The sequence below is a fragment of the Cyprinus carpio genome, chromosome A10, assembly GCF_018340385.1.
Source record: "Cyprinus carpio isolate SPL01 chromosome A10, ASM1834038v1, whole genome shotgun sequence".
NCBI classification, from domain to species: domain Eukaryota; kingdom Metazoa; phylum Chordata; class Actinopteri; order Cypriniformes; family Cyprinidae; genus Cyprinus; species Cyprinus carpio.
Genome location: NC_056581.1, coordinates 9,726,947 through 9,741,907, shown reverse-complemented (window position 1 = coordinate 9,741,907; position 14,961 = coordinate 9,726,947). Strand labels below are relative to the sequence as shown.

General features: G+C 37.6%; 1 protein-coding gene across 2 annotated transcripts in view; it reads left to right on the top strand.

Moving 5' to 3' along the window:
• Positions 1-14,961, top strand: part of LOC109069867 (protocadherin-16-like) — an 86,571-nt gene that overhangs the window by 59,383 nt on the left and 12,227 nt on the right. For both annotated transcript variants that reach the window (XM_042765106.1, XM_042765107.1), the window contains exons 3-10: positions 4,648-4,836; positions 6,809-7,040; positions 7,368-7,604; positions 8,960-10,000; positions 10,794-10,981; positions 11,217-11,313; positions 11,500-11,657; positions 13,780-14,629. In XM_042765106.1, the coding sequence (XP_042621040.1) occupies positions 4,648-4,836; positions 6,809-7,040; positions 7,368-7,604; positions 8,960-10,000; positions 10,794-10,981; positions 11,217-11,313; positions 11,500-11,657; positions 13,780-14,629 (2,992 nt within the window). The remainder of the gene's footprint in view (positions 1-4,647; positions 4,837-6,808; positions 7,041-7,367; positions 7,605-8,959; positions 10,001-10,793; positions 10,982-11,216; positions 11,314-11,499; positions 11,658-13,779; positions 14,630-14,961) is intronic.

The window sequence follows — 14,961 nt, the reverse complement described above, 5'->3', positions numbered from 1 at the left end:
AAAGGACATCCAGAGCTTAGCTCTCGATTAATCACGAGTCACGACCAAAGCATGGCTGCTTATCTTGATATAGGCCTGAGACCTTGTAGTAATGGATTCTCTCAGTTTCTTTTACTTATTCTAACCCTTGCAATATTAAGAAGCATATTCCCTTGGGAACAAAATAAGAAATCAGAGCTCAACCAAGTGATCTTGAATTACAGATATCAAGGGTTGTGTGCATTAGCGAGAAACTCTATAAGTTTGCTGAGACATGGAAAAAATAACACAAATTTTCCTGTTGGACAAGCAGTGACCTGTAATAGATCTGTTGTATAATCTGAAATTGTTTGTATGTGTTTAGGTCAGTGGGTTAATACGTGCATTTGAAACTGATGTCTTGCATTCAGTGTTTTGCCTTCAGTGAAAACGCAGATAAATTACAGCATCAGCCTCTTGACATTGGATGCTAGCAAAAGATAAACTCAAAGATTGATAATTTAGACCACATGCTAGGGACTGTAAGGAATATAATAACAAACCATTTATTGGTCTTGTAAAAACTCAGTGACCAAAGACCTCAGGCAATTTTGTTGTTGTTAACTATATAAAATTACGCATACATAGACATTTGTCTGTGAAATAGCTACTAGAATTTAGGAAGTTCAGACAGTTTGACCCCAAAAGACATTTACATTGTAATGCAATCACACACTAATGGTATTTTATATATTTACATATATTTATAGAGCTTGTTTAATGCATGTGAAGATGTTGTAAGAGTTTAAAAAGTCTAAATCTAAATAGCACACAAATTCTGCTGTATGTGTTTTGTAGTTGCATTTTTTCCTTGTCTGGGATGTAATTTTTCCTCTCTAGGTCTTTACTTTATAATTTGGAGTGCAATGGGGTGGCACCAGGTGAAAGAAGATATTGCTCTTTGGATGCTGAGATAAATTCAGTTATATAGGTCAAGATAAATGTAACTAATATTAACTAATGTGAAACTGCTGTTTCATGACTCATGATTTATTGCACCAGTTTTTAAGAGGTTTTAACGGAAAACATCTACCATGTGATCATACAGTACATGCAACTCTTCAATTCCAGATTTGCTCCTTTAATCAGAGTTGAGACATCTGCAACCCAAGAAAGCGATGAATTATAGCATATGGTGTTAAGTCCTATTTTCCGGGAGCGTTTGTCCCAAGAGTAGTTTTGGATAGGGAATGGATGAGTCTCTATGGCAGAGCACCGCTTCATCCAGACAGAATTATTGCATTTCTTTAACACAAGTCTCTAGTTTAACTGTAGAGTTCAGTAATATCAGAAAGACTAAGTGGTGGTTGAACGTTCTAGTTGCTTTTTGTGGGCTGAGTGTGTCTCGACAGTATTGATCAGCTGTGAAAAGCATAGCGAGTTAGTGATTTGTTGCACGTGACGTTGAGAAACCCTCAGAGTCTGCCGTTTAATTTATTGATGAATAAGGGATGGTGTGATGCAGATGGGAATTCTGCCTCTCGTCAGGACTGTCAGATTGATTGATGCCAGAAGATTATTGCACATGTGCAGAAATACTGTATGGCTTTACACTTAATAGGCATTGATGAATGGGCAGAAAATTTAGACCCCCCTCTTTAATTCTACAGACTCGCTGACCTTCTTTTTATCTCTTGTGAAATGTACAAACTCTATTTATGGATGTTCGTCTGATAATCAGATTAATATCTACAAAAATTATTTCACATGTATATTATTATTTATTATTGAATTATTTGTTTATATTTATTTGTTTTATATTATTATTTTTTATTTATTTACAGTTGTTAAAGGTGCTGTATTTAAGATTTTGACTCAACTAAAGTATAAAAATACCATAATATGTTTGCAGATATTTAAGAAACATGCTAAGTTAACATGCAAACAAAACATGCTTTTAAAAGCTGGCAACCAGACAGGACAATCTTCTTGCTGCTTTTACACTTCCTGTTTTCACAAAATATTATTATTGGAATGGATATAGGGAGAAAACTAAAAACATCAGGATCCATAAAAAAGAGTTCCCTGACCTTGCCATTTTGACCAGATGTCACATCCTCTTTTCACAATCCTCATAAATGGCACCAAGCAACATTTTGAAACTTCTCCCAGAGTTGACCGTATAAAATTTTTGCAGGCCCGGCAGAGTCAAAGGTCATTTCCCCTTGATGTTTTGCAAGGAGCCCTTTGTTGTGCTACAGGCGCTAAGGTCTACAGGCCTTTATGGAGTTGATGAATGGGAAGGTTTGTGGACCACCAAAGAAATTTTGTTTACAGAACATCAACGTCATGGTGGGACAGAGGTCACCGCTTAAAGCAGAGTTAAGGGGTCATAACCTCAACCTTTCCAGTAGCAGGAGCCCTGTTGAATAAGGGCCTGAGATTCTTGAATCCTGCACTTTTACCATGTCAGGACTGTAATGTGAATCAGCTGTACAGCTGCAGTTATATGGGCGTGACAATAAGAATATTATCTGTGGTGGTGTGTGTAAAAATGTGATTACGGTTTCTTTTAACTGTATTATGAGTTCAACTGATTTAATAGCTTCAAAATAGCAATTTTCATAAACCATATTTCTTCATTTCATGGTTCTCTGGAATGCTTGATTCTGACTGGTCACTTGCTGCATTCAACAGTCAAATATTTTCTGTATAATGACCATTAAACTATAACTGTCTGTTTCACCAGGCAACCGCATTTTATGCCTCTTGTATCATTCTGCAGTCTTGTATTAGTCTTGTATCTAATGAAATAATGTCAACTCAAATCAATGTTTCCTTCCATTTATTTACTTAAGTGATAAGTAGCTGTGTAATAAAGAGGATAACACACAGTCAGACGTTTATTATCGCAAAATAAACCCCTTCAGGGTGATATAAGGCTCCTGATCCCCCGTCTGGGTTTATATTGTGATAATGACCAGCTGAGTCTATATTATCCCTTACTTAATATCTTCTTAATGATTATATACTGTATGAACTGTTGGAGATAATGTTCACAAATTGAGAGAGATTTCTCCTGATGTGTTCAGTTAGTATGAATTTGACCTGATCTTATCCAAAAATGAGTTTTCCCAAGTTTGTCTTTGCAACTAGTGGAGTTTACAAGTAGCTCTGACATGCATATAAAAAAATTGTTCATAGGGTTATGTTCATGTTTGTTCAAACCTTGTTTTATATATATCTTAACTGTACATTAAACATTTGTAAGATTTGTAATTTTTTTTAAGTGCATTATGCCCATGAAGATGCATTTATTTGATCAAAAGTCTGGTTAAAGTGTAATACTGTGACATTTTTTTACAATTTAAAATAACTCTTTTCTATTTTTAGATATTTTAAGATGAAAGTATTTCTGTTATGGTAAAGCTGTATTTTCAGCATCATCTTCAGTGTCACATGATCCTTCAGAAATCATTCTAATATGCTGATTTGCTGCTCAAGAAACATTTCTTATTTTTATCAAAATTGAAATGTGTTTTGCTGCTTAATATTTCTTTATGGACAAAGTGTTCCCTTTTTCTGAATTTTTTGATGAATAAAACATTTTAGAAAAGATTTATTTATTACTTAAATAAGTCGTTACTTAAATTTTTGATCAATTTAACGCACACTTGCAGAATAAAAATATAAATTAATTACACCAAACTTTTGGATGGGAGTTTATTTCGTCAAGTTACATTTCTTTCCTTCCTTTGCATCCAAAATTTTTTTTTATCCCAATCCAGACCATCTCTTACTCATTTTCTGACTGCTTTCCACCCTGTAAGTTGGTCATGCCACCAACATATCATTGAGGTGCTGTACAGAAACCAGCACACAGAGAGGGCAGGATGCCCAGAAAAACAAAGGCTTTTATGATTTGTGGAAGCATAGAGGAAAGAGATCCAAGACATTTTTCCCTTTCCTCGCCTTCAGCAACTACAGCAACAGTCCCTGAAATCCCCTGAGAATATCCCGAATTCTCTCAGTAACATTTGTCCCTCATGAAAACACTGTTTTCAATATTGTATGGCTGCATATGGTATGCATTTGATGAATCTACGCTTCTGTCCTCACATTAATGTCACTGTAAATTGGCCATAGCTCTTCCCGAACACAAGGCCAGATTTTTCTGCTTGTATCAGTCGCGGCGTCCTTCACCACGAGAAGCTAATGCTCAGTTACCTCCTCCACATTACTCCTTAGATTCTCCATCTCTCAGCAAGAGTGACCCTCTTTCCGTAGACATTCCCCCAGGCATTCAAGGGAAGGGATTGTGAATCGTAAAGTGGAGACACTTTTCATCCCTGCTGCTCTCTCTCTCTGCTTCTCTTTCTGCCTTCTCTTGTTTTCCTACTCCACTGTGAGAGATTGATGAGACAGGTGCGGCCAAGAACAGACCGGCTGGCAGTAAATCCATGGTACAATCAGCTAGAGGACAGAGAGAAAGAACATACAAAGAGATGGGGATTTATGTCTGGAGTGTCTTGGATATTTAATGGGACCATACTGAAGTCTCAGCATTATTGATTAATTATTTTAATGGAAACATATTAAGACCTCTGAATCTGATCTTCTTGGATTCTCTGGTTTAGGACGTCAGGTGACCGTAATTCTGACAACGTTCTCTGTGTTTGTGCTCCGCAGGTAAAAGCAGGCGATGCAGATGGTGGGTCATTTGGGGCCATTACATACTCTATTGGATCCGGGCCTGCTAGTGCTCCACCCAGTCAGTTCACCATCAATAAGGAGACTGGACAGATCTGCACCAGTGTGGCTCTGGATCGAGATGAAGGATCAGACAGTTTTGACTTCACTGTGACTGCAACAGATGGGGTGAGGGAATGAGTTTGTACCTGCCTCTAATAGGAATATTCTGTGTTCAGAACAAGTTAAGCTCAATCAAAATTTGTGGCATAATGTAGACTGCCACAAAAAATTGTATTTCAACTTTATGAAGTACTTACTGTGGAATTGAATGGGGCCAATTCTTGGAGACCAGAAATGCGAAGCCTATAATGTTATGAAAACATTGATTTATCTGTTAAAATGAGTGTTTTTTGAGCTGTGAAATTGTTCTCATAATTCATTTGAAGAGTTTTGGTGTTGTGTTGTCATGGCAACTGAATTATAAATAAGTGAATAACTTCTTTAAAAAATTTTAAAAGTTAAAATCATGTCAACACTCATATTATTTGCACATTGTTTACATATTTTAGCTATACTTATGAAATCATGAGTATTTTAAAACGGGTGCCATTCACTTTTTAAATATTTTTAAATAAAGCAGAAATAAAATATTAATATTAGATAAAAAGCTTAAACTTAAATTAAAAATTTTCAGTGTTCCCTTGTCAACTAATTGAAATTGAAATAAATAAGGTAAAGGTGAAGTACTAAAATTACTAAAACTAAAATTGAAATAAAAATAAATTAAAGCTACAGTATATAAAAATTAAAAAACAAACAAATAAAAACAAATGAATACATGACAAAAGCACAAAACAAAATGAAAAATAAAGATATAAAAGTAAATCTGAATTCAAAATATTAATAAATGCTATCTTAATATTAGGGTCTGTAACCAAGATTTTTATTATAATTATTATTATTATTATTGGGGTAATCAACATTATGCCATAAGTGCTGTTCGTTGGTCTTAAACTCAACACACAATATTGCTAAAAGGCCCACACTGAATGCAGGGCCAGCCCTAACCAATTTGGTGCCTTAGGCAAGATTTTAGCTGGTGCCCCTCATATTGCAGCCAAAAGAATGAATAAAAATATGAGTGCATGAAGAATATGGTTAGTTGTTTTATTAGCCTATATTTTGATCTAAATTAGGCTATCATTTCAAAATCCTGAATCTAAAACAGAATGGTCTGACTTTAGCTTTGTGAAATTAGGCTACACAAAACATACCAAACAGCAGATGGGCTGAATGAAAATGTAAATTCACTCTCTGTCAGCAGGTGGCGCTTAAGGAACAGCAGTGATGCATTGTTTACTTGATTACTGCTGTAAACACAATGCATTATACTGAGGCAAGATGAAAGGAAAATGGCATCTAAAATTTTTCTTAAGGCAGTCAGTTCCCCTCAGAGATAAATTCATACAGTACTTCGTGCATTGTGAACAGTGAGCTTGCTCTTCTTGCTAATGTATGTAAAGAGTTTGCCTATTTCATCTATGCGGCGGGCCGGCCCTGATTGTATGTTAGGGTCCAAAAGTGTGAGAACACCTGGAAAATTTTTAAGTGTTTGAGAAACCTTTGGAAAATTATACACTGCAGCTTTGAGAGTTGAAAGCCTTAAAACTCACTTCAGAAACATAAAGGTTGGTTTAAAAAAACACCATAAGTTCTATTGTTTAGCACCTAGATGCCCAATCACATGCCCTACTCAATTCTGTCTTCTCTCAGTTGCCAGTTACAGCAATCATGAGCTCTCTAAACGAAAAGGCAATAAAACGCAGTGTCCCAGGGGCACATTGCTGTACATACACATACACACACACACTCATATTGTTTCCCTTTATAAGCTGCTAGCAGCGGCCCACTTTGTTTTCCATTTCATTTTTAATGCAGCCATAAAACGCTGGCTGTGATGAGCGAGCAGGTCCACTACACTATATACTACAGCTCACTGGCCCCTAATAACCTGGAAAGGCAATTATATCCCACTGTGAAATTTTCTTCTGCATTATTACACACAAGAAATCATCCAGATTGATTAGACAGTAGTGTGACATTATCTACAATCCTGTCGTTGTTATCATCAGTAATATGATATGATATTTTCCCATAGGGAGGCCTTACATCCTCCGCAAATGTGAAGGTGTCACTGGTGGACATTAATGACAACAGACCTACATTCTATCCTGTGAACTACGCCGTCAGCTTGAGCACACAGAGCATGCCCGGGACCTCTGTTGTCAGGGTAACGGCCCAAGACCCAGATGCTGGTACAAATGGTAAAGTGACATATCACACTGTCCCTGATGGAGGATCCAATTTCTTTACCCTCAACAAGGACACAGGTATTTCACTTAAATACATTTCAGTTATTAAATAAGGTATTTAGGTATTTGGCTTTTTGGTTATTTCTTTTGTGTTCTTCTCATTTTTATTTATTTATTTTTTTTCTAAAAAAATTTAAAAATGTAAATTTTGTGTAACTTTGAAAAGGCCTTATGACTTTCTTCAAGGAACACAATTTTTTTTTATTCCAATAAACGGTTGTCAGCTTGAAAAAAGGCTGAGAAAATTTGCTCATTCGTATCCTCATCTGTAGTTCTCACAGTCTTCAGATATAATCATATATCAAATTTAATTCCATTCCCACTGCATATTTTTTTTTCCCTGAGGTGTGATCTCGCTGTCACGCTCACTGCATGGAAAGGCCAACTCTGTCATCACCATGGTGATCACAGCACGGGATGGAGGTGGTCTCACAGCACCTGTCAATGCCAAAGTGAACATCAGCGTTGTGGCCGGCTCAGTGGCACCTCCGGTGTTCGAGCAGGTGCAGTACTTCTTCACCGTGTCTGAGGACGTGCTCCGGGGTACCGAGGTTGGCGTAGTGAGGGCCAGCGGCAGGAATGGTTAGTTTCAGCTATTTCCATCTTACATCTTCTTGGAATTACCATTATATTGTCTAAAAATAATCTAAAATAAGTAGCCATGTGCTGCTGCATACTTTGACATAGCTCTGCTAACCTCACTGCTGTGGCTCTCTGTGAGACAGTCAGGGGTGCTGAAAACCTGATGGGGAATATTTTCAATCTCGCTGAGCCAGTTGTGCAAATACAGCAGCAGCTGCAGTGTGAACCTCATTAAACAGTCACATCCATCACAGATTCCACTCTACCTCATGTTGCTGGAAATTATTATTTGTTGATGTATATTTTCTGATAGCACAGGCATATGTTGAGATGTTTAATGAAAAATGATGGGGAATTCTATAGGATGAACATATCTGTACTAGGGATGCACTGATATTACAATTCTGGCTGATAGCGATAAGCTGATAATGTGAGGCATGATGCATGTATGGCTGATAACTGATAAATTGCCAGCATTTAAATTTGATAGTATTTTATCTAAATAAATTTTAAATAAAACACTAAAAACTAAAAGTCATTTTAAATGTGAATTTTAAAGTGAATTTAGGCATCACACCATTATATTGAAAAATGTATGTTTATTTTGAGATTTGCAAAAGATTACATTTAAGGGTGTTATTAAAGTATTTTTAACTTAACTTAATAATTAAGTAAGTAATAATTGGGGAAATGTGAAACAGTGGAAATAGGCATGTACAATTAAATAACCAATAATACCTGATATTTATCCAATATAATCTGATATAATATTTTTTAAAGAAATTAATACTATTTCATTCTGCGAGGATGCATTAAAGATTTTTACAATGCATTGTTACAAAAACTTTCTATTTCAAAAAATGCATTTTTTTTAACTATTCATCAAGGAATCTTGAAAAATGTATAGCAGTTTTCACAAAAATATAAGGCAGCACAACTTTTCAACTTTTATAATAATAAGAAATGTTTCTTGAGCAGCAAAGCAGCATATTAGAATGATTTCTGAAGAATCACGTGACACTGAAGACTGGAGTAATGATGCTGAAAATCCAACACAATAATGAATTACATTTTAAAATATATTAGAATAGAAAGCAGTTATTTTAAGTTATAACATTTCACAAGATGTTTGATCAAATAAATGCTGCCTTGATGAGCATAATTAAAAATCTGCATTTGTAACCAAAAAGTTGCATGTTTGAATCACTCAAGGGATGATCCATGAATCATCACCATTGTTTACTTAAGTTTCTCTAAGAAATCTGTCCTTGTAATAAGTTTAGAAATTCGCTTTAGATTAACTCATCTGCTAAACCACTGTTTATATATCTTATCCCATCTCTTTCTTGCTCCAGGAGTCTCTAAGGATGTCACCTACACTATCTCTGCCGGGGATCCAGATGGCTATTTCATGGTTGATCCAGAAACTGGAGCGCTCAGAACAAGCCTTCCTCTGGACCATGAGTCACGACCCTTTTTCGACTTGGAAATTCAAGCTCGCAGCGGCTCCCCTCCAGCTTTTGGAGAGACTCGCGTTCGAGTCACCATTGCAGATGTGAACGATAACGCCCCCATATTTTTCCCGTCATCGTCTGAATCTCTACTCCTGCCGGAAGCCACAAAAATGGGTACTGTGGTGTACCGCGTGCAGGCGGAGGACCGCGACTCCGGCCCTAACGGACAGCTGAGCTTTGACCTGATGTCAGCGCAGCGCACATTTGGCGTGGAGCGCAGCAGTGGGGAAATCCGGCTAATTGGGAGTCTGTCGTATGACAGCGTACCTCGCTATGACCTCCAAGTGATCGCAAAAGACAGTGGCGCACCTCAACTCAGCGCTACGTTCAGTCTGGTGGTTCACATCCAGGCAGAGGACGACCAGGGTCCTGTGTTTGACACGATGACCTACCGTGTGGAGTTGAAGGAAAACACTGCACTCAACACCAACTTCTTACAGGTCCGGGCACTCAATAGAGATCCCAGTGGAAATGGAGGGTCGTCCAAAGGCTCCACACCATCTTCCACACTGGCATACCGGCTCCTGCCTGATGGGGACGCGGCGGGCTTTGGGATTGCCCCGGACAGTGGATGGCTGTTTGTTAAGAGTGCTTTAGACCGTGAGGCCAAGGATATTTACCTGTTAACTGTGCTCGCCACCTCTGGAAGTGGCCAGATGGGGAAGACCGGCAGCGCGACAGTGAGAGTTTCCGTCACAGATGAAAATGATAATTCTCCTCGCTTCTCTCAGGAAAGGGTGTTCTTGGCAGTGAGAGAGAACTTGCCTGCGGGAACTGGTTTTGGGAGGGTGTCTGCTACCGACCGCGACGCTGGTCTCAACAGCCGCCTTGCATACAGATTACTCCACACGGACCGCTACTTCCAAATCAATTCCCAGACTGGTGAGCTGGAACACAAACCTGCAAAAACATTTCTTATTTATACATTTAGAAAATTTTCTAGATAAGGGATTTTCAAGCTTTTTGACACCTAATATGCTTCCTAAAAGGGCAGCTATATATTTTATGTATAAAGAGCCATTAGTGTGAAAAATAGGGAAAAATGGGGAAAATGTTTACTTTATATAATTTTTTTCTCCTCACCGTTAAAGTACTGTTAACTGTATTTCCTCTGAAGAAAAACAAAACTATGCCTATCAGTAAACTAAAATAATTGAGATTTTTATCTCCAACAGAAAAGATTCCAGTTTAAGAAAGCAGAAATAAACAGTTTTGTTTTGTATTTTGTTTTGTTTTCATTCTGTGCATTGTTGAAAATCCCTCTCTAGACTCTTCATCAACTGTTATTTTAGTATTATTTATATACGGTATATTCTTATAAGTATTTACGAATATTTTAAATTAGATTTTATTTTTATATTTTCATTATTTGGTTATGTGCTTTTGGTCATTTTTATTTTTATTATTTTTTGTTGTTGGTTTTTTATTTTTAATTTTTTTTAGTATTTCTATTTAGATTTCATTTATTTTTATTTAGTTTTTCGTAATTATAGTACTTAAACTTCTGATTTTCATAATTTTTTAAGTCTAATATTTATATTTAGTTTATTTCAGCTTTATTTCAATTTCCGAAAAATATTTTTTAAATAGTTTTAGTTGACAGTAACGTCACTGAAAATTATTTGCAAGCATTCTAGAGTGAGTATTCTGACTAACTCAAACATTTCACGTGTAGGTGAAATCAGTACCAGAGCAGCTCTGGACCGTGAGCAACAGTCCAGTTATCAGCTCATTGTGGTGGTTCAGGACGGTGGTACCCCTCCACGTAGTGCCACTGGAACAGCCCATATCACGGTGCTGGATGAGAACGACAACGCGCCAGCATTCAGCCACACACAGCCTGGCAGGGAGATTCTCATTCAGGCAAGAAACAGACTGGCACAGACTATATTTAAAGCTTTAATTCAGTGTGTCATAACATAGGTGCTTGTGTTTATTAAAGCACAGTTTACACATCATAAAAACTTCATTACGTCTGTACATAATATCTTTCAAAAATTGTTTATGTGACCTTGGATTTGTTCCCGCTCTTGAAGTTGTTTGTATCAAGTATAAGCAGCCAGACTGTGTTGTTTAAAACTTGCTTGATGTTTTCCAGGTTCAGGAGGGTCTTCCAGCCGGTTCTTTATTAGGAACTCTACACGCCAAAGACCCAGATGAGGGAGAGAATGGCACTATTTTCTACTCATTATCAGGTAAGCAAAAGTCTAGAATATTTCATAAGTTCTTCTTATTGCCCGAGGATGTTATTGCAAAAATGGTAAACCTGTAAAACTGAACATGTCCTTACAGTTGTCTTTGTACCCAATGTGATGTATTGTACAGATAATTATACTACCATATTTGTCTATATTTATGCTTCCATTTGCCCTTGTTTTTAGGCTCCAGAGCGGAACGTTTCTCCTTCAACCCAAACTCCGGAGAACTGCGCTCCTCTTCCCCCCTGAGGCGAGCTGAAAAGGCAGAGTACAGCTTCACTGTCACTGCCACGGACCGTGGAGCTCCATCTCAGAGCTCTTCAACTGCCTTACTTATACAGGTGAGAATATCCAGGCACTTTTTAAAACATCACTTTCAATGTTGGAATCAAGGTAAGTATGTCAGACCCGTGATCTAGTGGTGAGGGTACATGTTGGACTTTGGTGCTCATGCAGAAATCTGGATTCCGTCGTGCCACTAACTCCCTCTCCTTCATAATTTCTCCTTTTTAGAGTGTCTATAGTTAAAAACTAAAATGGAAAAAAGTCAAAGCGATGCCAATAGCTCACATTTAACCATATTTGTGTAGCATCAAGTAGCCATTAGTTTAGTTTAGTTTAGTTTAGTTTAGTTTAGTTTATACTCAAACTTTTGACCAGAAACTTAGTGTAACTGAAGTCTTCAAAAATTAACAGTTATTATATATTATAGTATTATATACTATTTAGTATATATACTATTAAAGTCTTATTTATAATTATTTTAGAATTAGCTTTTATTTTAACATTTTCAGTTTAATTTTAATTATAGTATTATATACTATTTAGTATATATACTATTAATTTTATTTTATTTTATTTTATTTTATTTTATTTTATTTTATTTTATTTTATTTAATTTTATTTTATTTTATTTTATTTTATTTTATTTTACTTTTCCTTTTCTGCCTGTGCAAAACTTTCTGATGGGTGTTGTGTGTGGTTGCCAAGGTGCCTGTAGTGTTTTTAGCATGTTTTGGCCGGTTGCTTCAAGTCATAAAACTGCCCTTAATTAATTTTTTTAGTTAATCTGCCAAAATCTTAAAATCTTGGTGCAAGAGCACCAATATGGACAAGTCATCTTTCACTGTGCCAAACTATCATCATACTTACAGTCCCCTGAGCTGTGGCATCATTATTCAAGCAGGGAAATGAGCTGTGACCCAGAGGCCAGCCCCTGCCTATGCAAACACAAACACCTCAAAACTCCCAGGATTATTTCCTGTTCCAGAGGAACTTACTGTAACACAAAACCCTGTATCAATCCCAACACTCAGCCTGGAACTGCGTGAATCAGACATGTCAAACTATATCTTTGACAATAGGATAATTTTCATGGCTTTTTATTCCAACGTAAAAGAATCTGTATTCTAAAGAGTTTGTTCTCTGCAGAATGTTTTCTGCCAGTTCTCTTTTGTAAAGAAACATCTTTAGTGCTTTTGCAGATGTGATTTCAAAAAAGGAGTTGGAGGCTAATTGTAGAGTGTGCAGTTGCATGCCATTTCTGTTCTTTCTGTTTGTATGGGGAAGATGAGAGTGAGAGAGAGACAGAGGGAGAATGCACCTTTGAATCAAGTGTTCCCAGATGGCTCTGATGAGGCCCAGCTGTGGTTCCCCCTGATCAAACGGATAGCTGCAAACCTCGGTAGCGCTAATGCCAATATGCTCGCACCACAGAACCTTGCCACCGTAGCAATCTCAAGATAATATTTTACATACCATCAGTAATGCCAGCTTCATTTTGAAAGTCCATTGTACTTTGCACCTAAAAGAGATCCCAGAAATGGATCAGCATTAATCCTTCTGTTGCTTCCCTTCCTGTGATCCGGTATGTGTGTAGTGTTTTGTTTTTACATGGGGATAATAGTATGAAAGGCTTCACCTGTCAACCATTTTCCAGCTTTTACTGTACTTCAAGGACTTGGGAAATGATATCACGGGCCTTTAATGTTGGCAGACAGGTTCACTCCATTTTATTTTTTCAGTATTGAAAGAAATCTTTTATGGTAACCAAGGCTGCATTTATAAAAATACAGTAAAAACAGTAACATCGTAAAATGTTATAATTCAAAATAAGTTTTTTTTTTACAGTGTTATTCCTATGATGGCAAAGCTGAGTTTACTCCAGTCTTCAGTGTCACATGATCCTTCAGAAATCATTCTAATATACTGATGTGGTCACAAGAAACATTTCTTATTATTATCAATGTCAAAAACAGGTTTTTTTAGAATTCTTTGATGAATGAAAAGTTCAGCATTTATTTGAAATAGAAATCTTCTCTAACATTGTAAATGTCTTTACTGACACTTTTTGTCAGTTGTTTGGAAAGTTTCATAGTTCAAGGAGGTGTATTGTAAAATATACTAGTTGAGCTTAAAAAGTAACTAACGTTTCTTCTGACGTCTTTGGTTTCCAATCTGTAGGTCATTGGCTCTACAAGGACTCCTCCAAAACCCAACACCTTATCCATGACTCTCAACTCAGTGGAGGGAGCCAAGCCAGGCTCTGTTATTGGCTCGGTTAGAGCACATGACGAGCATGAAATGACCTTAAACGGTCAGGTGACCTACCTTGTAGTGGGAGGAACAGATCATGAAGGAACATTTATGGTTGACCGTCTCACAGGAGATGTTTACTTGGCTAGAGAACTGGATTATGAAAAAGGGTCACGGTATACTCTACAGATCGAAGTGGACGATTTCTCCAAGGCCTATCCAAGCACTCACATGGTTCAGCTGGAAATCAACGTGCAGGATAGTAATGACCATGCGCCAGAGTTTCCAGAAGATCCAGTCACTATAGTTATTCCTGAGAACATACAAGCTGGCTCCTCCATTTACACCTTCCAGGCGACTGATGAAGATGGCAGTGGACCCAACAGCGAGATACGTTATTCTATCCAACAGCAGTGGCCTGACATCCCAGACCTCTTTAGTCTTGATCCTGTCACAGGAGTCTTAAAACTGGGCCGAGAGCTGGACCATGAGGAGACCTCCAGCCTGTTCCTGGTGGTCCATGCAACGGATTCAGCCTCGGACCCCAGTCAGAGACTATATGGATCGGTGACGGCACGAGTGTTCGTTACAGATGAGAATGACAATGCTCCGATCTTCAGCTCCCCGACTGCTGTTAGTGTGATGGAGGACCAGCCGGTGGGCTTTGTCCTGCTTTACGTCATTGCCCGGGATGCAGACCAGGGTGAAAACGGCCGAGTGTCCTACAGGATCCAGTCAGGAAACACAGCAGGGCGGTTCGGCCTCAGCCCGGACAGTGGTAAGAATCATTATTTCGCTCTATTTGAAAAACATCTTTTTCTCACACCATGCTGCTTATGGACCATTCACTCAAATCCAGTAGTAATTTAGCAGAACAGATAATTTACTTGAACGTTTATTCATGGGAGTGCACTTTGATTTTGGCCCGTCGACCTCACCTCTTTGGCGACTGAAATATGCATGTATTAGTTTGAAATTCCTCCCGTTATCCAAGAATACAACCATTTACCGCTCACTCAAAATTAGATTAAATAGACAGTCACCTAATCGACTGAACAGCTGTACTCGATTTTCCTTCCATTATTGTCAGATGGTTTATGATGTAGGTTA